At 43.1% G+C, this 24,984-nt stretch overlaps 1 protein-coding gene across 3 annotated transcripts in view; it reads right to left on the reverse strand.

Moving 5' to 3' along the window:
• Positions 1-9,843: 9,843 nt before the first annotated feature.
• The window catches only part of HSD3B7 (hydroxy-delta-5-steroid dehydrogenase, 3 beta- and steroid delta-isomerase 7), an 83,290-nt gene continuing 68,149 nt past the window's right edge, over positions 9,844-24,984 (reverse strand). For all 3 annotated transcript variants that reach the window (XM_032235220.1, XM_032235219.1, XM_032235218.1), the window contains 5 exons: positions 24,528-24,671; positions 17,693-17,801; positions 15,434-15,533; positions 12,790-12,952; positions 9,844-11,056 (listed from right to left, as the gene is read on the reverse strand). In XM_032235220.1, coding sequence (XP_032091111.1) covers positions 10,617-11,056; positions 12,790-12,952; positions 15,434-15,533; positions 17,693-17,801; positions 24,528-24,671 — 956 coding nt within the window. In that variant the 3' untranslated portion in view covers positions 9,844-10,616. The remainder of the gene's footprint in view (positions 11,057-12,789; positions 12,953-15,433; positions 15,534-17,692; positions 17,802-24,527; positions 24,672-24,984) is intronic.

Here is a 24,984-nt window from a genome sequence, read left to right on the forward strand (position 1 = left end):
GATTCAACCTAGGATTGCATTAACTTTTTTGGCAGCTACAGCATGCTGCTGGCTCACACTGAAGGGTCTGCTAGGACATCTAGATCCCTCTCACAATTGCTGCTGATGAGCCAGGTGCCACCTATTCTATAGCTGTGTGTCTTTTTTTCTTGCCCAAGTATTCTACCTTACATTCTTCACCACTGAATTGCATTTTGTTGGATGGGTTCCTTGTCAATGTGTCAGATGAGGCAAAGAGCAGCCCTTAGTACACCATTCTCCCTTTGAATCATGTGAATAACAGAATTGGAAGCGACCTTGGAGGTCTTTAGTTCAAGCAGGAGACCTTATACTATTCCAGGCAAGTGGCTAACCAGTCTCTTCTTAAAAGCACCCAGTAGTACCCACAACTTCTGAAGGCAAGCCATTCCACTCATCAATTATTCCCACTGTTGGGAAATTTCTCCTTAGTTCTAGGTTGGTTCTCTCCTTGATAAATTTCCATCCATTGCTTCTTGTCCTGTGTTCAGGTGCTTTGGAAAATAGGCTGTTCCTCTCTTCTCTGTGGCAGCCCATCAGATATTGGAACACCACTATCATATCATCTCTACTCCTTCTTTTCTCTAGACTAGACTAACCCAATCTTGCAACCATTCCTCATGTTTGACCTCCAGTCCCCTAATCCTCTTCATTTTCAGAAAAGTACAATAAAGAGCAGCCAGAAGAGAATGTCAAGTACTATTAGAACTCAGCTGGGACTGGTCAATGGCGTGCATCATTCAACTGACCATTCTTGGACATCTGTCTGATTCAGGACTAGATGAATTATTATGTAACCAGAAAACGATAAAATGGCCTTCCAGCTTGTGAAATAGCCCCCAGATTATTGGAAAAGGGAAAACTCCCAGAAATGTCTTTTCCAGCAACGCAACAAAGAAAATCAGTATATTGTAATAACTCAAATAATACTGCCTGCCCTTTGGGGATTAAAAAAAGCCAGCTGCTAAAGTCAGCAACCTCGCTTTGCCAGCTGGTAGAACTGGATTTCTCTGCAGTGCCCTGAAGTGAGGGAAATGGACAAAGTCTTGGAAAACAGGATGTTTGTGCTACAGTTGGAAGAAGAAAAAAATTAAAATGGAAAGTACAAACAACAGGATTTATGGTAAAAGAGAAAAGAATTGTCACGGATTTCCTTTCTTGCATCTGAAAAACATTTGCCGTATTATCTAAAAAAAAAAAATTCTTGCCTGCTGAAAAAACGTAAATGTTAGAGAGCTTGTAAATTTGGAAATCAAATTGGATTATCAATTTATGGAATTACAAGGTTGTGCTATTCACAGGCATCAAGCTATACATTTAGACAAATGTAGGAAGCTTTCCCTCTTCTCCAGGGAATTTTAGCAGATAACAGTCTAGGAGAAGATGTACCTAAGATTTGTTAAGATAAATCACTGCACCATTCCATTGTTTCTAATTCCCAGAACATTTTAGCGCAGCATGTCTCAATTAAAGCCAAGGCATGCTTCTAAGAATTCCACTTTGTTCTGTGTTGGTTATTATTTATTACTAGCTGATAACCTGGTGTTGCCAGAATATTTATTTATCCCAATTCTGTTTTAGACAGTTTGCATATCAGCACCACAATCACAGCAAAGGGAATCTTTCCAGCCCCATTGATTCAGGGCAGAAGCAATTCTTCCAGTTTCACATTTAATTCAGTTTTATCGAGACAGAGTGAGGCAGGTTTAAATTGGCTGGTTTGGTAGAGGGATCACTAATAGCTAGGCCACAAGAAGGTAACTTGGACCATTCTTTTCTCCAGGCATTCTCGGGGGTCATTGCCCACCTTGAATGGTGTGTCCAGTTCTGGGCACATGACATTAAGGAAGGAATCAGGCATTCTGGAACAGATTCAGAGAATGCTAAAGGAAAATAGCAGTCTAGAAAATGTTATACAGATTGAAGAATCTGGAAAATGCTGAACCTTGAAAAAATAAAATAAACGAAGAGCAGTGGACATCCAAAGTATTTGAAAGATGTTTCACCGAAGAGAAAAACCTCTTCTCTGTTTTTCCAGAGCTCAAGAGTCAGAACAATGAATATAAGATACGAGGAAGCACCTTTGAACTGAATGTTTGGAAATATTTTTTTTTTAAAATAAGATATGTTTAATGGTAAAATGTGTTCAAGCATAGAGGACACATTTCCTCTCTGGGAGATGTTTTAATTCAGATTCCTGCATGAAGAACGGTTGACTTTGATGGCCTCCCAACATCTATATTTCTGAAAACTTACCTTTAATTTGTGCTTTGAGGCGTTGTGCAAACATTCACACTAACCCATCATACTTGAACCTAGAAGATGTGGTTACATCATGATTTATGGAAACGCGGCACAAATAATGGGTTAGGGCAGCTGGTAAACAAGACACTAGCATTTATTTAAATCCCAGCGGTCAGCAAATTCTGAGATTTTGGCTTGGAAGCCCTTTGATCTTTGTAAATCCAGAAAGAGTTCTGGCTTCTTCTTTCTCCTAAATCTTACAAAATTATTATTCCAAGAACTGCTCAGACACACAGATCTCTCTTTTGGCAGCTATTGCAGGAACTGCCCCCAAATTCTGTACTCTTTTTGGTCAGATATATTTTTATTTTGAAATACTCCCCCTTTTGCTCACAGGGCAAAGAGAGACCAAGGCCACAGCCACCCTCGAGTTCTAAAGCTTGACCGAATGTCCAGATATTTGTTTGCTTCTTTCACAACTAGCAGTGATGTAGGGATTTATTGGTGCCTTTGATTTTTATCTTCTTTTTATTTACAGGTTCAAGGCAGTGTAGGTAAGATAGCCAGGGCAGGACAAAGAGAGGTTGACCTAGAGTAACAGAATAAAAGAACGATAGAGTTGGAAGGGGCTGTAGAGGTCATCTAGGCCAACCTTTGTTTTGTAGATTATCAAGCAGGAAACCCAATGTCATTTCAGAGCCAGGGGTGGGCTTCCAAAATTTTAGCAAGGAGTTCTCGGTCTGGTTGCTGGGTGGGCGTGGCCATGGTGGGTGTGGCCTAGTCAGCCTCCTGCACCACAGGGAGGGGGTGCTTTTGGCTTCCCTGGGCTTCGGGGGCTTTTCTTGATCTTCCAGGAGGGCAAAAACGGCCTCCCCAGGCTTCGGAGGCCCTTCTCAATTTTCTGGTAGGCCTGTTTTTCGTCCTCCCTGAGCCTCTGCATGCGCCCTGCACTTACCTGCATCCAAAATGGGCCACGTGAGGACTCCTGGAAGGGGTGGGGGGCAGTCAGGAGTGGGATTTGGGCGTTCTCTGAACTGCACAGAATCTTAGCTAGAGGTTCTCCTGAACCCCGGCGAACCCCCAAGAGCCCACTCCTGTAATCAAACAATTGGTTGTTCAGTTCCTTTTTAAAAGCGTGACCTGTCAAAACCACGGAGGACAAAATCGCGCTCAATGAAAGCGCACATGTGACATCATCACAGCGCGACAAAAAAAATTAAAAATTGAAATAAAATTAAAATTAAAGCAAGCCGATTCACATAAAGGTAAGGGTTAGGGTTAGGGTTAAGTTAAGGGTTAGGGTTAGGTTTAGAGCGTTAGGGTTACGTTTAGCGTTAGGTTAAGGGTTAGCGTTAGGTTTAGCGTTACGTTAACGGTTAGGTTTAGGGTTAAATTTAGGGTTAGGTTAAGGGTTAGGGTTAGGTTAAGGGTTAGGTTTGGGGGGGTTAGCGTAAGGTTTTCGCTTTATTTTTACATTTTTCGATCACAGCGCGATGTTTTCGTCGCGCTGTGATGACGTCAAATGCGCGCTTTTGTCGAGCGCGATTTTGTCCTCCGCGGTTTTGTGGTGGAATCTTTAAAAGCCTCCAGTGTTGGAGCAACCACGACATCTGGAGGCAAACCTGTTCTCCCAGTAAGGAAATTTCCTTACTGTCCCCCCATATTTCTCCTTGGTTCTTGGTTGGATCACTCTCTGATTAGTTTTCATCCATGGCTTTTTGTTCTGCCTTCAAGAGCAGGACAAGAATCAATGGGTGGAAACTAATCAAGGGGAGAAACAACCTGGAACTAAGGAGGAATTTCCTGGCAGAACAATTAAACAGTGGAACAACTTGCCTCCAGAAGTTGTGAATGCTCCAGCGCTGAAGGTTTTTAAGAACAGATTGGACAACATTTGTCTGAAATGGTATAGAGTTTCCTGCCTAAGCAGGGGGTTGGACTAGAAGACCTCCAAGGTCCCTTCGAACTATGTTATTCTAGTCTAGTGCTAAAGTCCACACATTTTATAGTCTCTGAGATTGAGAAAAACTGCTCCAAAGGTTGATCTCTTGATGTTACAGATATACATACAGTGCGTGTAAAGTGTTTCCAACACTTAGGGATGTATTATGGTAGGCAGAGAAAGCCTCCATTATGTAGATGGTGCTTGCATGTTTGCAGCTACACTGATTATATTACCTTGTGGTTTGTATGTACACCGAGAGCTTACACACCGGAGACAAATTACTTTTGTGTCCAATCACACTAGGCCAATAAACAATTTCTATTCTGTTCTTTTCTATTCTGTTTGATGGCTGATCACACAACTCCATAAGCTCAGAACTTTAAAAAAAAAAAAAAAACTGAAACCCCAGATTTTTTTTAAAAATCCCTCTCTTTTGCCAGATTCTCTTCATTTTGTTCACGGATTCTTTGCCGATTATCAGCCTAGTTTAAATTCCCAAACTTTCCCTCCGATCAATCATCCTGGAACACAGTTTACCTTTGGATTGTTTCTAGGAACTGAATTTCGACAAGCTTGTCTGCGTCAGCTGGCAAGGAGCTGGGGAATATATGCCTCAATCTCTTTTGCTTGTTGTTGCACAGGAATGCAGCTCCAAGGAGATGGCCTTTTTAAAAATCCCCATTACAGTTGGGTTGGTAGTTTGTATCTTGTCAATATGGGAGTGGCTGTGAGGCGGAAAGAAAGCCTCATGCCTGGAACAACCAAACCTCTGGCACTGAGCAGCAATAAAACTCCGTAGTTTTATTCAAAGAGCATTTAATAAATCAAGGAAACCTTTGCTGGCTTGTACAGGTAGTCCTCGACATATTTAGTAACTGTTCAAAGTTACATCATCACTGGAAAAAAAGTTATTTATGACAGTTTTTCCACACTTCGCAGCATCCTTGTGGTTCTATGATCAGAATTCAGACACCTGGCAATTGACTCATATTTATGACCTTTTGTTTGCAGTGTCCCAGGATCCCCTTTTTGCGACCTTCTGACCAGCAAAGTCGATGAGGAAGCCGGACTCACTGAACAACCAGGCTACTAACTTAACAACTTCATTGATTGACAATGGTGGCAAGAAAGGTCATAAAATGGGACAAAGCTGACTTCACAAGTGTCTCACTTAGCAACATAGATTTCTGGCTCAGTTGGGGTTGTAGGTTGAGGACTATTTTTACAGTTTGCCTACTGTCTCACAGCTACTATCATTCTGACTGGCCCATGCCAACCTTCTTCATTTATCAGATGGAAAACTCAAATCTAGGAAGCCCCCCCCCCCCCCCCCCGGGCACTTGCTCAATATCTGCTCAACAACTTTAACACCAATTCCAAATGGAAAGCCAATTTACTTGTTGAATGTCCAGTCATAGGAAGACATATAAATGATGCCACAAAAAAGGTGCCTGGCTTTGGACTGCCACACCAGCAATGAAGAATCCTGGATAGGATTCGCACCGCACACAGCATCTGCTGGGGCTCTTCGTATCAATGGGACATGGTATCCTCCCCTCAATATGACTGTGGGATCCCACGTCAAACTGTAGATCACGTTGTGACCGGCTGTAAGCTGAGGGCATATATGGTCATATAAATCAGTGTTTTTCAACCTTTTTTGTGCAAAGGCACACTTTTGTCATGAAAAAAATCACGAGGCACACCACCATTAGAAAATGTTAAAAAAAATTAACTCTGTGCCTATATTGACTATATATAAAGTAATTTTCCCACGGCACACCTTACACTATGTCACGGCACACTAGTGTGCCACGGCACAGTGGTTGAAAAACACTGATATAAATGACGCTGCACTTTAATGGTATCTAAATATAGATCTTATTTAACATTCATATTTCATTGTGCTCTTTGATCTAGGTAGGTGAAATGTAAATATACAGTACATTGCAAATCCATGTATTATATGCAGTGGTGGGAGGCAACCGGTTTAACAACTAGTTTGATGAGCGCACAAACATTGCACACACACAGAAATAATGCATGCTTTTGTACACGTACACAGCGTTAAAAAAACCACCCATTTTAAGCTTTAAAACTTACTTTCTATGTCAGCATTGGTGAGTAAAACAGCTGACGTGCATCGCGCGAATCAGCTGAGCTAAAAAATAGGGAAATATAGGACAAGAAAAGGCATGGGTGGGCAGCTGGGACCAACTGCTCCTTCCCGCTCCTTTTAAAGGCTGCGGTGGTGAGACCCCTCCTGAAGAAGCCGTCTTTGGATCCAGCCATCTTGAGTAACTACCGTCCAGTTTCCAACCTCTTCTTCGTTGGGAAGGTTGCTGAGAAAGTGGTGGCCTTTCAACTCCAGCGGTCCTTGGATGAAACCGATTATCTGGATTCCTTTCAGTCTGGATTCAAGCCTGGCTACAGCACGGAAACTGCTTTGGTCGCGCTGATCGATGATCTCTGGCGAGCCAGGGATAGGGGTCACTCCTCTATCCTAGTGCTCCTTGACTTAGTGCTCAGTGGCCTTTGATACCATCGACCATGGTATCCTTCTGCGGGGGTTGCGGGAGGTGGGAGTGGGAGGCACCGTTCTTCGGTGGTTCTCCTCCTACCTCTTGGACAGGTCGCAGTGTTGGTCCGAGGGCAGAGATCGACCCCTAGGCCCCTTAATTATGGGGTGCCACAGGGTTCGGTCCTGTCCCCCCTCCTATTTAACATCTACATGAAGCCTCTGGGTAAGATCATTCGTCGGCACGGGATAAAATACCATCAATATGCGGACCAATTGCGACCCTACCTGGACCGGGAGGCCCTTCGAATAGTCATTCACGCCTTTGTGACCTCAAGATTGGACTACTGTAATGCGCACTACATGGGGCTGCCCTTGAAGAGTATTTGGAGACTTCAGCTTGTCCAGAATGCAGCCGCGCGAGCGATTGTGGGTGCACCTCGGTACACCCACGTGACACCTATCCTCCACGAGCTGCACTGGCTGCCTATTGGGGTCCGGACACGCTTCAAGGTGCTAGTCGTTACTTTTAAAGCCCTACATGGTATCGGACTTGGGTACTTGAGAAACCGCCTCCTGCCAATTACCTCCCTAAGACCGATTAGATCCCACAGATTAGGCCTCCTCCGAATTCCATCTGCCAGCCAGTGCCGACTGGCAAATCCCCGGGGGAGGGCCTTCTCTGTGGCTGCTCCGGCCCTCTGGAACGATCTCCCCGTGGAGATCCGGACCCTCACCACCCTCCAGGCTTTCCGCAAAGCCACGAAGACCTGGTTGTTCCGGCAGGCCTGGGGCTGATGAATTTCCAGCCCCACTTGAAATGTTGTGACTGTTGTTGTTTTTTACTCTGTCTGTCTTTTGTCCTATTTGTATCCCCTTCCCCCCTTTGGTTGTTAGCCGCCCCGAGTCCCTCGGGAGTGGGGCGGCATACAAATTAAATAAACATTCAAACATTCAACTGCTCACTAGAACTACCGGTTTGCCCGAACCGATCTGAACCGACTGAATCCCACCCCTGGTTATATGCCGTTCACTAAATAAACTTTCCACAGTTTGGCTGGTTAAACCTAGCTTTGATTTTGAAGAAGTACTACTTAGGATAGGTGACGTTCAGACAAAGGGCTCTTCCACCAGAGACCTGCAGCAGCGTCCATCACAATTTCATTGTGACCTGGAACATCTTGGTTGATCTAGATTGTCAAGTCAAATGTGGCTTGCTACACATGGTTGTGGTCAGCTGGGCCCTTTGTGATCTGATCTGATCTGAATTGGTTCCCTGTTCCACCCATCAGTGGAAGATCTTAGGATCAGTTTTGGACACAGTTTTCCCTTTTACTAATGAATGATAAAGGTTTTTTTTTATCTTTTCACCTCCCACTCACCTGTTCGTTAAACTATCTACGATAGCAGTTTGCTGGCACTCATCTCAAATTCAGGAAAATTTCAAATGAAGTCGCTTTGGCCAAACATGTAACATTTGTCAAAAGATGGATGTTCCTTTAGGTCTTGGGCCTGTCTGTTTCTTGGAACCTAGAAGGAACTTCTCACTTCAGTTGAGGTCTGGAAATGGAGCTGCACATATATATCCAGGAGCTGGACTCAAAAGGGGACTTAGTAGGCTTATACTGGGAAAGGTCAAGAGGACAAAGTAACAGCATGACATTTGAACTGTAAGCTGCCCAGATTCCTTCATTACTTGATTAAGATGGGCAGCTACAGAAGTTGAATAAATAAAATAAAGTGCTCTAGAACTTTGTATCAACAAACTTGCTTTAAAAGGAGGGGGAAATTAGCGGATGTTAGTTACAATCTGGAGGGACATGGTGGCTCAGTGGCTAATATGCTGAGCTTGTCAATCAGAAAGGTCGGCAGTTCAACAGTCCGAATCCCTAGCGCCGCATAATAGAGTGAGCGCCTGTTACTTGTCCTAGCTTCTGCCAACCTAGCAGTTCGAAAGCATGTAAAAATGCAAGTAGAAAAATAGGCACCATCTTTGGTGGGAAGGTAACAACATTCTGTGTGCACCTTCAGTGTTTAGTCATGCTAGCTACATGACCACGAATATTTATTTGGACAGCGCTGACTCTTCGGCTTTGAAAAGGAGATGAACACTGCCCTCTATAGTCAGGAACAACTAGCATGTATGTACAAGGGGAACCTTTACCTTTACCTAGTTACAATCTGGAGGTTGTATTTAAATATTGGCTAGGATCAATCATCGGTTAAGTCATTCTGTGGAGTTCTTGTGCTTTACTGAGGCTCCTTAAGAAGCAAATACAGCTGACATGTGAATTCAGTCAGCAAGCCACAGTTCAACAAACTAGACTTAATTAATCAACAAACCATAGCCCATAACAAACTGTGGCTCAGAGTCTTAAAGGGCTGTGCAGGGGAGCAGCATCTGTGTTTAGCACTTGGGATAATTTCAGGTTGCATCCAGGGCTCTCTTATAAGAGGTATAAAGTGAAAAGACGAACAAAGCTGCAGTTGCCTTGCTGTTTTTTTGAACTACCCATCCATAGTTATTCCTATGGAAATGAAACATGTAACTTTCGTCACAGACAGAAGCCAAAAAACAGAGAAATTCATTGTTATGGAAGAAAGCTAAAAATAATTGTACATGATATACAGGGTTAAAAAAAAAACCCTTCATGGCATCCAATCTTCAACAATATAAACAAATTTGTAGGTGAAGCCCCCAAAGTGCTTTTTCAAGAGGCAACTGGACTTTCTGGTTTTTCTTTGAAGACGATTCGCTTCTTATCCAAGCAGCTTCTTCAGCTCTTCACTTTTCAACTGAAAAAGCTTATTGAATAAGAAGCAAAACATCTTCAAAAGAAAAAAAAACAAGAAAGACCAGTTGCCTCTTGAAAAAGCACCTTTGGGACAGCCATGACCTGGATGACTGAGAATCTCTATAGACTTCTAGGTGAAGGGTCTAAAGAACACTACTGGTTATACAGCAACAGATTTTACTCAAGACCACTAATTCCCATCATCCACTGCTTCCAGCATATGACATTCAAATATGTCCCCTCAAGCTCTGTCTCTTGATCCACTATATCCCTCTTTCTTAGTTTCTAAATTTCTCACAGACATCATAAAAGATAACGCTAGCTCTCATGAGAATATAATATATTTATTTGCTTGTTTAACTTAATTGTTGACCACCAAGGAGGTTTTCTAGTCATACATTTCTATTGCACAAGTCATGTAAGATAATTGAGGCTAGAAAATAATATAACAGCTTATTAGTCTCCTTTCATACTTAAGAGTATCTGCTTACTCAGATAAATAGTGACTAGCTAGATTACATCAAAAACATGAATTTCCATCCTTATTGCACTTAGGGGTCACTGAGGTAGGAAGAAAAACACGGAACTAGTCTGTAGTGACAAGGAATGGATCAACAATCCATCTTCCAAAGCTAAGGAATGGTAGAAGATGAGCTGACCTTGCAACCTTCCAGTTAAACTTTGGAGCATGCTAAATCAAAGCCTTGCGAGTAGGTTGGAATGTATGACATGATGGTAACATTGAAGACCATCATCAAAAGTCATTCTGTTTGGGACTTTGGCTGGGGGAAAAAAAAGGCTTCATCGAGTTTGAAAAGGAGACATTGGTGCACTCAGCCAAAATCTAAAATGCATTTCTTTGGTATTTGACATTTCCACCTGGGGAAACAGAGGGTCCACCCATTCTTGCAAGGCTGTAGAGCTGCTTCCAAAGGTCACCTAAGGGCAAAGGTAGCTACTGTACAAATTTCTAACATCACCGTCTAAAACCAGTCAATATAAGGCCATAGCTTGATATTGCAATTATTCTGAGTTTAGCACATCCAAAATCCAGATTTCTAGTCCCCAACCAGGTTCCCTGCAGAGATCACACCATTCACATCGACCCGTCTTGCTTCTCCACCTGCTTCTCTGCCGTAACCTCTTTGAGCCAACCAATTGTGCGATTCCGGCTCTCTTCCCAGGTGAAACAAGGTTGGTATCCAAAGTGTTTCAGGGCCTTGTCGGTCTGTATGGTGAAGGTAGTGCTGGCAATGATCAGGGTGTAGGGGTTGAGGATGGGGGCATAGACGCAGAAGGGCTTCAGGAGCCACTGCAGGAGAGCATTGAGCAGAGCTATCAGATGGAGGAGAAAGAACGGCAGCAGGGGACGGGACCCCAAGAGGCGGAAGCCACATGGCCTCAAGAACTCCATGTTAAAGTCCTCGTAGCTCTTGTATGGAGAGTCATCGTAGCAAAAATAAACTTGGCCCCCGATGATTGAGGGGTCCTCTTGGATCTTCTGAGCCACCAGGAGATGCATCCAAGCCACGTTGCCTACAGAAGGGGCAAGTTAGGAGACCAAAAAGATAATCAAGTGAGAGACGTTTCACTAGCCAATGTCACTTTTGTGAAAACGCAGAGATAACATAGAGACACAATAACGCAGCACCGTTTACTCAAGAAGACACAGCAGGGATAAGATCTCAAATGAATGCATTTCTAAAAATAGTGCTTCCTGCACTCTGCAAATTAGAAGTCTTAACACAAGATCCAATCACACAAGACACTGAAATAGGAATTGTGTGCTTTTGTGTGTGTGTGTGTGTGTGTGTGTGTGTATAGAGGTGTGCTTATTTTTTGAGAAATTTAGAACCATTAATCAGTGGAATGACTTGCCTGCAGAAGTTGTGGGTGCTCCAACACTGGAGGTTTCTAAGATGAGATTGGGCAACTATTTGTCTGGAGTGGCCTAGGGTCGCCTGTTCGAACAGGAGGTTGGGCTAGAAGACCTCCAAGGTCTCTTCCAATTTCATTATTCTGTTATTTTCCAATTTATACTGAGAACAGGGATTTTGGGGAAAGGGTTAGGCCAGGAGTGTCAAACTTGCGTCTTTATGTGATATATTGTGACTTTTCTCCCTTTGCTACACTGCCAGCATGGACATGGCCAGCGTGTGATGCATCTGGCAGGTTGCGAGTTTGACAGCCCTGGGTTAGTCCTTGCTTTTATTTATACTGCAATGGAGATGGCAAATAAATCCAGCAGCTAAACTGAACTCATCTTCTTTTCTTTCTTTCTTTTTAATTCTTACAACATGGGTTTTCAAGTTTCCTGTCCAAATCTCTGAGGGAGTAATAAGTAACTGGTGGGGGCTACACACTTTAAAAAAATTGAAACCTGATCAGGCAGACAAAATGCAAACAATGTCAAGACTCACTGCAAACTTTGCTCCTTTTTTCCTTGGAAAAGGAGGGTGACTGCTGGCTTGGAAAGTTTGAGAAATGTTGTGAGAATTACTAAGGCGTGAATTTGTTTTTTTTCATCTAACCTAAATAATCTAAACATTTTTATTCATGGGGAAAGGATACATTCACTTTTTCCTCTAAGGGCCCAGAGTACCCCACACTTTGAGAACACGTCAAATTAATATGAATCCATATCTGGCTTGTTTCTTGGGTCCGAAATTTATATCCAGGAGCTCTTACTACCAAATGGTAATTCAGAGATGTACTTGAAGTGCAGAGAGTAGGGCAATGGTTCTTAAGAAGTCCCAATTAAAAATAATATCTCCAGCTTAGGGTTGAATTGTGGGGTTCCTGGTGCTCTCTGAATTTGGTTGTTTTCTCTCAGACATTTCATTACCTGATAAGATAATATCAGTGTTGCAAAGGATTGCGGAGTTTGCTCCCTGTTTATTTATAGCAGTTTGCCCTGCCAATGTTAGTGGAGGTGTGTCATCTGAGAAACAATCAAGTAGAAAACAATACCCTAATCAAGGGACTACCAAGGGGGAAAAAACCACATTCCACCAACAAAGGCAGGGGAAGGTACTGTATATAAGAGCAAAACCCACCTTCCTTGGCATTGATGATATTACCTAGTCGGGTAATGAAATGTCTGCAAGCAAACAACCAAGCTCAGAGGGCACCAAGGACTCCACAGTTCTTAAGAAGTTCAGAACCTGATATAAAGATGTACGTGTATATGGGAACACCCCCAAGAAGAGTAAAAGTATCTAAATAAAAGAAGGTGGGTCAAGAATGCACCAGGCACCATCATAACCTACCTACATAGACCCTGCCATGCTCCACAGAGGCTGGGATGGCCCGGATCATGTATTTCTTTGTCATCAGCCCGTTCTCATAAAACTCCTTCATCAGCAGATGGTTCTCCCCATAGATGCCCGTTGGACGAAGGGCACAAGTGACTAGCCGCTTCCCATTCGGCATCTGCAGAAAAGAAAGATTCTCTGTTGCTGATTGGCACATCTGAGCAGGTTGTGGGTGGACAATCCACCATCGAGGCAAGTTAGAAGTTGGTGGCAAAATCTTTGTTTATGTGTTCGTTTGCTGAACTTTCATGTCAATTCAAGCAAGGGATTTAGCCACCCTTCCTCCTGGCTTCCCCTAACAACAAGCTTGAGAGATAGGTTGGGCCAATGGAGAGGAAGACCAAGGTCCAAAGTCACTTTTCCCGTGACATTTCATGGCTGAAAGCGGATTACACCTGGGCTTCTCCAATCGTACTCCATTAAGAGCTCGGTGAGGTAGATTGCGCTAAGACTTTATATGGCCAAGGGTCACCCAACAAAAGTCCATCATTGAGGATGGATTTGAATCTGGGCAAGGGTCAAATACTACCGGTTCACCAAATTGATAGTAAAAAAATGCTACCGGTTCAGGCAAACCGGTATTTCCGATGATCACCTGTGACACACGATTTATATTAGCTAGAAACAGGATTTTCTGCTTTCTATATAATCTAAATCGTGTGTGGCACAGCGGATTCCCCCCTCCTTTGCTGTTCTACTTACCTTTGCAGGCACACTCGGTAGCAAGCTCCACCCACCCACCCACCCGGACGTTATCACATCCATTTTTGACGCTCTGCGCATGAGTGAAATGTCCTGCGCATGCACGGAGTTGGTGCGTGCGCGCTCACTCACATTGCTACTGAACCAATAGCAAAGGTAAGTTGATTTCACCCCTGAATCTGGGACTTCCTTCGCCACTTAATCAAGACAACAGCATTGGATCAAGGGGTCTAGGGTTCAAAGCCCACAAAAATGACTGGGGGAAAAGAAGGCAATGTAACAACACTATACAGCATTGTACATTTGTATTTTGTATTTGTATTTATTGATATTTGTATGCCGCCCTTTTCCCCAAGGGGACTCAGGGCGGCTCACAATTCAAGGGGAGGGGGAGACAAACCGAGTTACATATAGGACAATACATCATTAAAAGCACAACATTCATACAATTCGGGTACGGTGAAGGTCTTTAGCCCCAGGCCTGTCGGGACAGCCAGGTTTTAAGTGCTATGCGGAAGGTCTGGAGGGTGGTGAGGGTACGAATCTCCACGAGGAGTTCGTTCCATAGGGTCGGAGCTGCCACAGAGAAGGCTCTCCTCCGCGTAGTTGCCAGTCGACATTGACTGGCTGATGGAACTCGGAGGAGGCCTAACCTGTGGGATTTAATTGGTCGAGTGGAGGTAATTGGCAGTAGGCGGTCTCTCAAGTACCCAGATCCAATACCATGAAAACAACTAGACAATTTCTTCCCTTGTGCCCTCACTCTGCTGAACACCTATCGCATTTTTCATAGTATAAGAAAGAGGGTAAAAATCTGGGTGTGTCATATACATCGAATACAGCATTTTTTGCTTTTTTGAAGACCCGCCCCTTCACCAAAAAGTCTGAGCATACCGTTATGGAGGCTTTTAGAGAGCTCCTGGAAGCTGGGAAGGGAAGAAATGAGCAAAAAATGGACCATTCCCCCCACCCCCAGTCCCAGCAGCGCTCTATAAGGCGCCATAAGGCTATGCATGCAAATTTTTTTGGCAAAAAACAGGCTCTATCTATCTATCTATCTATCTATCTATCTATCTATCTATCTATCTATCATCTATCTATCTATCTATCTATCTATCTATCTATCTATCTATCGACCTACCTACCTACCTACCTACCTACCTACCTACCTACCTACCTATCTACCTACCCTCTCTCCCTACCTACCTACTGTATTTCTCTATCTCTCTCCATTTCTACCTACCTACCTACCTACCTACCTACCTACCTACCTACTCTCTCTCTCTCCCCATTTACCTACTGTATTTCTCTCTCTCCCTCCCTTTCTATCCCTCTATGTACCTACCTACTTTAAAAAAAATTGCCTCCAAAACCTTGGTGCGTCTTATACTCTGAAAAATATGGTAATTCTCGCAGCTGATAGAAAATAGAGTGACTGCTAAGTGTTTTGTTTGTTTGTTTTTGCCTGAGGTGTATGTATATGAACTCATAGGGTATGGCTGAAGGATTATTATTTATCCCTGTTATTATTTTTTACTTCCTCCTCTTTATTGGCAGTACGCTTCAGTATTGTTATTATATTGTGTTGTTTTGCAAGTACAGAAAAATTTCTTGTGTGTCTAACTCCACTTGGCCAAATAAATAAACCATATCAGTATATACGTAGGTGCAGCTGCTGCAAGTTAGTCTTCTCCACCCCTGAACTCTGCAGATAACGTGACCTGCAATGCACAGATCAATCCGCAGTCATCACATGCTGTCAAAATCTTTTGCAGAGTGCCAGTTTCAAGGAAACAGACCAAGAGACAGGCAGGGTTTGAGATAGAAGGATGCCAAGAAGCACATGGCTTGGTTAACTCGGAAGACATTCAAACTCCTCTCTCAAATTCTAGCTTACCACTTGCCCATTGGCTTCGATGACAAGCCGCTCGGCCTTGGCTTTGCTAAGTGGGTAAGGATGGTGGTGTATGGCCTCATATTTTGTGTCCTCATTGCACCTGCAAGCAAGGAAGAAAGCATCACAGGCCATCAAAACCCTATGCTTGCAACAAGAGCAGTTAACCAGGTTACAGTTAACAGTTATGTATCTTTCTTAAAAGATTAACAGAGTTGGAAGGGACCTTATAGGTCATGTAGTCCAACCCTCCACTCAAGCAGGAGACTCTAACCCTACACCATTTCTGACATATGGCAGTCCAATCTCTTCTGGAAAGAATCTTAAATACACTTTAGCGTTGTTCATTTAAATCCAGTGTAATTGCTACAGTGGCTGCTGCCCCCTGCATTACATAGGAGAGGATAATGCTCCTGAAATGATATGGGGAAGGGGATAAAGGGGGGGGGATCTGTTGCTTGTCTTTACTCCCCATGATGGAAAGGGGTGTATCCAGGGGTGAAATACAGCAGGTTCGGACAAGTTCTGGAGAATCGGTAGTGGAAATTTTGGGTAGCTCAGAGAACTAGCAAATGCCACCTCTGGCTGGCCCCACAGTAGGGTGGGAATGGAAATTTTGCAGTATCCTTCCCCTATCACGCCCATCAAGCTCCGCCCACCAAGTCACAACACACCCACCAAGCCACACCCACAGAACCAATAGTAAAAAAAATTGAATTTCACCACCGGTTGTATCTAATAGGTTTTTCCTACAGGCATCCGTTAAAAGTACAGGTAATCCTCAACTTTATGATCACAACCGAGCCCCAAATTTTTGTCACTAAGTGAGACAGTTGGTAGGCAAGTTTTGCCCCATTTTACAACCTTTCTTGCCCCAGTTGTTAAGCAAATCACTGCAGCTGTTAAGTGAGTAAGATGGTTGCATAGTGGATACCCCATTGGCTTTAGTTGTCAGAAGGTCGCAAAAGGGGATCATGTGACCTCGGGACCCTGCAACCGTTGTAAATATGAACCAGTCGCAACGGTCATAATAAGTGTGAAAAACGGTCGTTAGTCACTTTTTTTCAGTGCCGTTGTAACAGAGCGGTTGAGGATTCCTTGCACCCTGTAGTGAAAATTTTTCAGATTTTCAAGCCTTGGGGTGACTAAACTTCTAACTACGAACAGCAGTCAACTTTCCCTACTTGTTAGAAGGGAGAGCAGAGCCGTTGGCCCACACCCACAGAGAGCGGTAATCCACTGTGACTGTTATGAACTGTATCCCTGTTGCCATGGCAATGCTAGGAGAACCCAGGGAAACCCTTGAATAGGGCCAAAACATGTGGGCTTGCCTAAATCAGGGGAACTCCCTGTTATTTGCAACCAACACTGAAACTCAGTTAACTCTTTAGGGGCTCCATTCCATTTTTAAAAAAATATATGCACATTTAGATAGCTAAAATAATGCGAGAAGACTCAAAAGAATAAGAAACTCCAAATTAAAACATAGAATAATAGGCTTGAAAGGGACCTTGGCCGCCTTCTAGTCCAACCCAAGGGAAATACAATAGAAATTGTATTTTTCAAGAGGCAACTGGACTTCCTAGTTTTTTTTTCTTTGAAGACGTTTCGTTTCTCATCCAAGAAGCTTCTTCAGCTCTAACGGGATAGTGGGGAACAGAAGGATTTATACTCCTTGCAGACAGCTGGTCATTTGCAACCTTTTTAGAGAATAGTTGAGGCCACTTGGAAGTTTGTTTGTGTCCTCAGGTTCACCTGAGTAGGGAGAATGGGTGTGGAGCCTTCTTGGAACTGCTGCAAGGACTGTGTTGTGGAGCTGTGTGTGTTTTTTTTTCCACTGCCCTGTGTTCTTTCACTATTGAACACAGGTGCAGGCTGTCGGGGATGAGTCTGTGTTGTCAATTTGAGGTGCAGACAACAGAGGAAAACATCCTGCAGAAAGCACAGCTCCACAACAACTCAGTTCCACCTATGTGCACTACTCAGGTGACCCTGAGGACAGAGACACTCTAAAAAGAATGCAAATGACCAGCTGTCTGCAAGGAGTATAAATCCTTCCCTGCCTCTTGGATGAGAAGCTAAACATCTTCCAAGAAAAAATAAGAAAGTTCAGTTGCCTCTTTAAAAATCACCCTTGGGACACCCACAATCTGGATGGCTGAGAATCTCTACAGACAACAGAAACTTTAAAAAATTTCCCCAGTTGTCTTAGTCTAACAGAGCTCATCATCATCATCATTTTGAAAAATAAGCAACTCATACCTGTAGAAAGGGTGGCCTTTTATGTTAGGTCCTACGACCTCCATGCTGCTGGTGTAAATCAGATACTGGACTCCTTGCGTGACACAGGCCTCAATTACATTTTTGGTTCCTAGAGAGAAAGGGGGGGAAAAAAGGGAATGAGGAAAGGAGGAGAAACAATGCAAAACCTGGCTGTCCATCAGAGCTCTCACCTGCTGGAAAAGAAACAGCTCTGCCAGGAATGAAAAAGGAGCGATGAAATCTGTGGGGTTTTCCTTGCATAGGAACCAATTGTTTCAGCACCTCATTTTCCTATAATAAACAGAGGCAGAGTGCTGTTGCAACTTTGGTCCCTAAATGAACTGCTGTGAAGTCAAGGACTACCTATGCTGCCTTTGGTGATTGAACGCCATTCTATTCTATTCTATTCTATTCTGTTCTGTTCTGTTCTATTCCATATTTTGCTCTGCTCTGCTCTATCCTATCCTATCCTATCCTATCCTTTGCAGAAGAGATCTTGGAAGGAAGTAACTGGGGAAGTCAAAGTTATTTTGTAAAAGCCAGGATACCTTTGACCTTGTTCAAGTAGCCCTTTCTTTTTTTGCAAATCAAGCTTTTTCCTACACATTTGTCTCATATCGAACATTGCAGATGATTCAGCTAACGGAAAGGCGTATTATTGTAATTCAGCATATCCACCGCTGAGAATGGTTGCACACCCCACCTCTGCTGTGGTCCTGGGGAAAAAGAAACAGGCCCCCAGGGCTGCCTGGAATAACAACAAGGTCAGCTTGTGAATTTTCCCATGCCACAATTGTATGACAAGGATGCAAGCTATCTGCTGAGGCCGTGTGTGTCTCTAGACTGCAGGCGTGAATGATAACAGGAAAAGATTTGGAAGGGATTTGTGGCAAACCCCATTTCCCAAGTTTGTGAACCACAAGAAGCCTGAAGCTAGGACTTCCAGATAGCCCTTAGGAGACGTGTGGGACCCGGAGGCTAAATTCACACCCGGTTACAGAAAACAACAGCTGTCTTTCAAATTTGGCAGTATAACGATAACTTGATCCAGTCTAAGCCTCTGAAGAGATAATAACAGGACGTGGTCAGATGGTCCAACCAATTACAAAATCTATTTAGTATTATTATGATCTGTTCTCCTTCTAACCCCGATCTTATTGTTTCAGGGAATAAGAGTTCTTGGGTTAAAGAAGTGTTTACATTTTCAGTCAATTATCTTTTTTTTTTTTAGGTCTCTTTCGTCTTCCATGTTACTAATTCTGTATATATTACGGCTCTTGGCTATTTCAGAACACTCTTTGACTCACTTCAGAAATTAGAGCAGCTCTGTCTTAGTCCATGTAAATATAGCACTATCATGTAAGAATAGATTGGATCATGTATTGCTTAGTCTATTTAGTTGGTTGTCACAAGCAAGTTGTCAGTGTCGGAGAAAACAGGCGTTAGGCCTGGCTTCTGGAATCATAAACCAGCTACAGCAGTTGTGTTTGCAGGATGCAACTAGACAAGTTTGCTGCTTGTGGTGTCATGAGAAGGCAACCAACAAGGATTACAACACTCCCTTTCTAGCATTTCTGGACTTTTCAATGTTGGCAACTTTAAGATGTGTGAACTTCAACTTCCAGAATTCTCCAGGTGGGATGCTACTTCAGGAATCCTGGGAGTTGAAGTTTACACATCTTAAAATTGCCAAGATTGAGAAACACTGATTGCTAAGGGAAAGTTTGCGGGGGGAGAGGAGGGGACAAAATTTCTGAGACAAAAATTAGGTTTGTCAAGGAAGCAAAATAGAATCATCCAAACAGTTGAGTTTTAGGTAGGCATCCTTTCATTGAAAAACAGAAACAAAAAAGGTGTCAATCACTGAGGGATCTGAGGGGCTCTCCTTTTTCTGGCTTGCAAATGAAAGTCTCTGTTTGTAAAAGATTAACCCAGAGATGTAGAATTTTACACGGTTGGAAACTATTCTCTTTAAATGACTTTGCTATTTAAGCCATCTTGATCTGGTCTGATCTGGTCTTGTTTGGCATTTTGAAATAAACTTGCTGGCTTTAAGATCCAGTGAATGTCAAAAGTCAAATCTCAACCCCAGATATACTGACATCCGCATTCATTCGTTTATTTGTTCATTCTAGTAAACCTTTTCGAGCAGAGATTCCTTGATTATAAATCATAACAATTAAAGAGAGATATAAAGAGTATTGAAAATGACAATTAGTGCATTTCTTGCGTGGCACGACATAACCGCGAACGTCAAAAGCGCGCCGGCAAAAGCGCGCCGACAAAACCGCGATGTCAAAAGCGCGCCGACAACAGCGCGCCGACAGAAGCGCGATTTAAGTTAAGGTAAGGTTTAGGGTTAGGTTTAGGGTTAGGTTTAGGGTTAGGTTTAGGGTTAGGTTTAGGGTTAGGTTTAGGGTTATGTTACAGCGCGCATCTGTCGGCGCGCTGTTGTCGGCGCGCTTCAGCGCTCATTCGTCTCCGCGGTTTTGACGGCGCGGTTTTGTCACCGCGCTTTAGTCACACGCGCTTTTGTCATACGCGCATTTGTGGTGGAACCCATTTCTTGCTACTACAACTTTTCATGCTTGTTTGATGGGATTTTAATATATTACAGGTAGTCTCCCAGTTACCACCACAATTGAGCCCAACATTTATGTTGCTAAGCAAGATAAGGGGAATTTTGCCCCACTTTGTGACCTTTCTTGCCACAGTTGTTAAGTGAATCACTACACTGTTGAATTAGTAACACGATTGTTAAATGAATCTGGCTTTCCCATTGACTTTGCTCAGCAGAAAGTCGTAAAAGGTGATCACATGATCCCAGGACATTGCAATGGTCATAAATGTAAGTCAGTTGCCAAGAGTTTGAATTTTGATCACATGACCACGGGGATGTTGCAACGATTGAAAGAGTGAAAAATGGTCGTATCATTTTTTTCAGTTACTTCGAATGATCACTAAATGAACTGTTATAAGTCAAGGACTACCTATATCTCTGATAGCGAACCTATGGTACGCGTGCCAGAAGTGGCACGCAGAGCCATCTCTCCGGGCACCGGAGAGTCATCTCCTGTTGCTCTTCTAGGTTCCGGCATGCTGGCCAGCTGGTCTTCTCAAGCGCGGGAGAGCCGGAAACTGGAAGAGCCCAACATGCATACACACGCCGGAAACATGATCTTCCGGGTTTTGATGTGCTCATATGTACTGGCCAGCTGTTCATTGCACATTCATGCACATGCCATAAACCAGAGGACCAGGTGGCCGATGTGCATGCGCATGCAAGAAACCAGAAAATCATTTTTCTGTTGCGCGCATGAATCCCTGGGCAGCTGCTCTTCCGGTTTCTGGCATGTGCATGCAGGCACACACACACACTCCCATTTCAGCATTCGGTGCCAAAAAGATTCACCAGCATTGACCTATATATTTCAACATAGGATGGAAAATAATTTCAACTTGAAGGCCTCCTGGTAGGATCTTAGGGGAGCCTAGGCCACGTTTTCCTACCTAAACTCTTCAAATTGTATGGACTTCAACTCCCAATAATCTTCAAAACTAGTGGATTTGAAGAAGGGATTTGCTGAGTTTTAAAACTAGAACTCAGGGAAAGCCTAATGGAAATTCACTCTGAACAGCTGAGCTGTGGTCCAACCTCACAGGGTCATTGTAAAAGCAAGAAAATGTGTGTTTTTAAAATATAATAAATAGAACAGCAGGGCATTTCTCCTCTAGAGACCTCTCAATTCTGCTTCCCAACAGGTTGTTTCTTTTGAAAATTGAGCATTTGTCATCCTGACAGCTGAGCTTGTTAGTTGACTACAAAGTATTGTTGCAAAAGGCTAAATGGAAAACAATAAAATTCCTCTTGGATCATCCTTTTCTTTGCTTGCTTGATCCACCCTAGGACATTAATCATGCAAACAAAAGCGTAAAGATGCCTCATATGTGTGTTTTGTTATTTTTGCTCCTGACTCATCCTAGGCACAATCTTCAAAAGCAAAATGTTTCTCTTAAAAGCCCCATGAAGCTTCTCCCTAATGATCAGAAGGATCATTGCATTGGGCCTCCGGAGACAAACCAAATTAGCTCCAGAAAGGCCAGAAAAATAGGCAAGGATCTTGGAGGCTGGCACACAGCAAAAGGCGAGGGCGGAAGCCTGTGGCATTCCAGCTGGGTCCCTGGGAGTGGAGAGATGAGCAACTTTCTTTGAGGTCAGAAGAATGTTAAAAATAAAATCAGGAAAAATAATACAAAACTAGAAGAGATATTTCAAATACAAATTCTATTGTGTTCCATTCCATTTTTTGTTCTGTTCCTTCCGTCCTATACAATGTAACATTTGTATCAACACTGAACATCACTAATATGATTATACCCCATGCACCAATTTGGGACAGGAATTATAATTTTAAAAAAATGGTGAGAAAGTCTGGACACAAAGCTTGGCTTTCCTAGAAGACCCTTTCCCAGCCCTACCTGGCAGCCAGGGAACTAAGTAGCTAAGCAATATTTCCAGTTACCAACTATAATTCTTTCAGGCCTTGTAAGCCAGAGGTATAAATGTTTTGTTCTTGGAAATGTTGATCATATTTGTTCACAAACAACACCTACAGCCTTCATCTCATTTTCTTCTCCCATCACGTTCAATGAGCCATCATTATATTGTGCCCACACTCATAGTGCAATGCCCTTCCTGCGGCACATGCACCCACACACCCCCCTATGCTCCCCCCTGCACATGCGCGCAGCCCTCACTGAAGCCTCTGGACCTCCGGTAGGCCCGTTGGGCCGTTTTTGCCCTCCCCAGGCTTTAGTAAAGCTCTGGAGCCTGTGGATGGTGAAAAATGGGCCCGATGAGCCTACTGGAATTTCAGAACCACAGGCTCCAGAGGCTTTCCTGAAGCCTGAGGAGAGCGAAAACAGCCTCTTCCCGCCCTCCAGAAGGCCGAAAATCAGCTGGCCAGCGTGCATGTGCGCTGGAGCTGACATAGGGCAATGCCTTGCGTGCCCTCAGATATGGCTTCGCATGCCACCTGTGGCACACGTGCCATAGTAACGCCATCACGGTTATAGTATGTCATGTCTCCATATTCAAGGTTTTAAGAAAATAATCAATGGGTTGGTTCTCTGGCAGATCTACTCCAGCAGTCTGTTCTTCCAGGGGAAAGCCAATTGCAGGAGGAAGCCCATCAATCTCCCAGCAGATGTTCTTCAGCGGCATTACCATCAAGGAGCCATCAATCTACCTGATTTCCATGAATTGCTTCCGCCTTCTTGGGAAACTAAATTACCTCATTTCAAGGCGACCAATTCCAAAGTTGGATTAGACGTTGTGTAAAAAAAGAAAAGAAAAGTCCTTCCTTTTGTCTGTTTATTCTTGCAGTATTCAATTTCACCTCTGGTTCTAACAAGATTTTTTTTTACCTGATTAGGCTGTTGCTTCCTGGGGATCAAACAGGAAATCAGTGACCTAACCATTTATGAGAGAGACTTATCTGGCAGCCACATTAGCAGTTGAGCACTTTTCTTTTCTTTTTTTAATATCAGGCTTTTGAATTGTCTTTAATTGTACTTTAATTTATACTGTTTTAGATTTAAAAAGGTAAAGGTTCCCCTTGCACATGTGTGCTAGTCTTTCCTGACTCTAGGGGGCGTTGCTCATCTCCGTTTCAGAGCCGAAGTGCCAGCATTGTCTGAAGATATCTCTGTGGTTATGTGGCTACATGACTAGACGCTGAAGGCGCACGGAATGCTGTTACTTTCCCACCAAAGGTGGTTCCTATTTTTTACTTGCATTTTTACATGCTTTTGAACTGCTAAGTTGGCAGAAGATGGGACAAGTAACAGGAGCTCACTCTGTTATGCGGCACTAGGGATTCAAACCGCCAATCTGCCAGCCTTTCTGATTGACAAGCTCAGTGTCTTAGCCCCTGAGCCATCGTGTCGCTTGTTTACCAGGGCCTAATTTTCATCCATTACTTCATTTGATTTTATTGAATATACGCTTATATTAAAATTGTATTGTTTAGTTTTGTTATAAACTACTCAGGGAACTTTGGTTACTGAATTGGCTAGATATTTTGATAGACAGACAGATATTTACCAGTAGACTTTAAAAGTACATGCTATCAAGGATGTAGCAAGTAATCTAATTCCCGTTGTTCTAAATTGGGATTTTGAACCAAAGGGTTCAAAATTGCAAACAGATGGCTCAGAAAAACTACAGATGATTCATTCAGATTCATTCATGCTGCCCCACCATTATACACCCCCTTCTGACCACAGATGAAAGAGATAAATTAGAAAAAGCCAAAACATTTTTGGGAAGCCAGTTCTATTTATTCTTAAAAGATGGGATTCAAATAAAAATGATCAAGTTTGGCTTAAGCCTTGGAATATACACTCAAGTTCCTCCAGACGTTTCTGTTAAGTTAGATACGTTTGATGTGGCAGATGGAGTAAATAACCCAACATATAGGAAATGACATCCCCTTAATCAAATCTAAATGTAAAAAGGACTTTCTCTGCTCCTATCCTCTTTGTGGAGTGGAATCTTTCCCACAGGCTGAAAAAAGCACAGCGTTGAAGGTTCCATTCTACAAAATGGGGGTGTGCGTGAATGGATGCAACGATGACAAAATTCCATTAACCTCCATAAGGCAAGCAGATTCAGCAACAAAATGATTTTTTTCCTTCTGCAATTAATTTTGTGCACCTGCCATACCCTTGTTGCTGGGACAAATTCCACAAACTCAGAAGGGGCATCTTCATCTCATTTGCGCTGTGTAGAGAAACTGATCAGACATTCAAAGGTTTTCCTGCCAAAACTTACCTTGCACATTAACTGCCATGATCTTCTGGGGTGGGACTCTGCCCCAGACGTCCACCAGACTGGCTGTGTGAATGACGACATGGGCGCCTTTGACTGCTGGCGTCACATCTTCTGGATTGCTGATGTCTCCTTGGATGAGAGTCACTTTGATTTTCCAGAGCCAAACAGAGAGAAAGAGATAAATTAACTTTTTTAATTAGAGAAAAGACACAATCCACATCAATGGGTGCCTCAAAACTTCTTAAGGGCTTTTTGTGTAAAACTTAAAAGAAAAATGAAGTTGGGATGTATGCCTTTGATGTTTAGATTAGATAGATTATAGAAAAGATAATATTATGAAATAACTTTAGAGACAGGAGTTAAAATACAATTGTTCCTAAAACCGTTGTGAAGAATATCAGAAGCAAATTCTCTGTAGTTCTCCCCCACCCCTTTTTCTTAAATATTCTTGCCTTTT

Source organism: Thamnophis elegans, chromosome Z (assembly GCF_009769535.1).
Source record: "Thamnophis elegans isolate rThaEle1 chromosome Z, rThaEle1.pri, whole genome shotgun sequence".
Classification (NCBI taxonomy): Eukaryota; Metazoa; Chordata; class Lepidosauria; order Squamata; family Colubridae; genus Thamnophis; species Thamnophis elegans.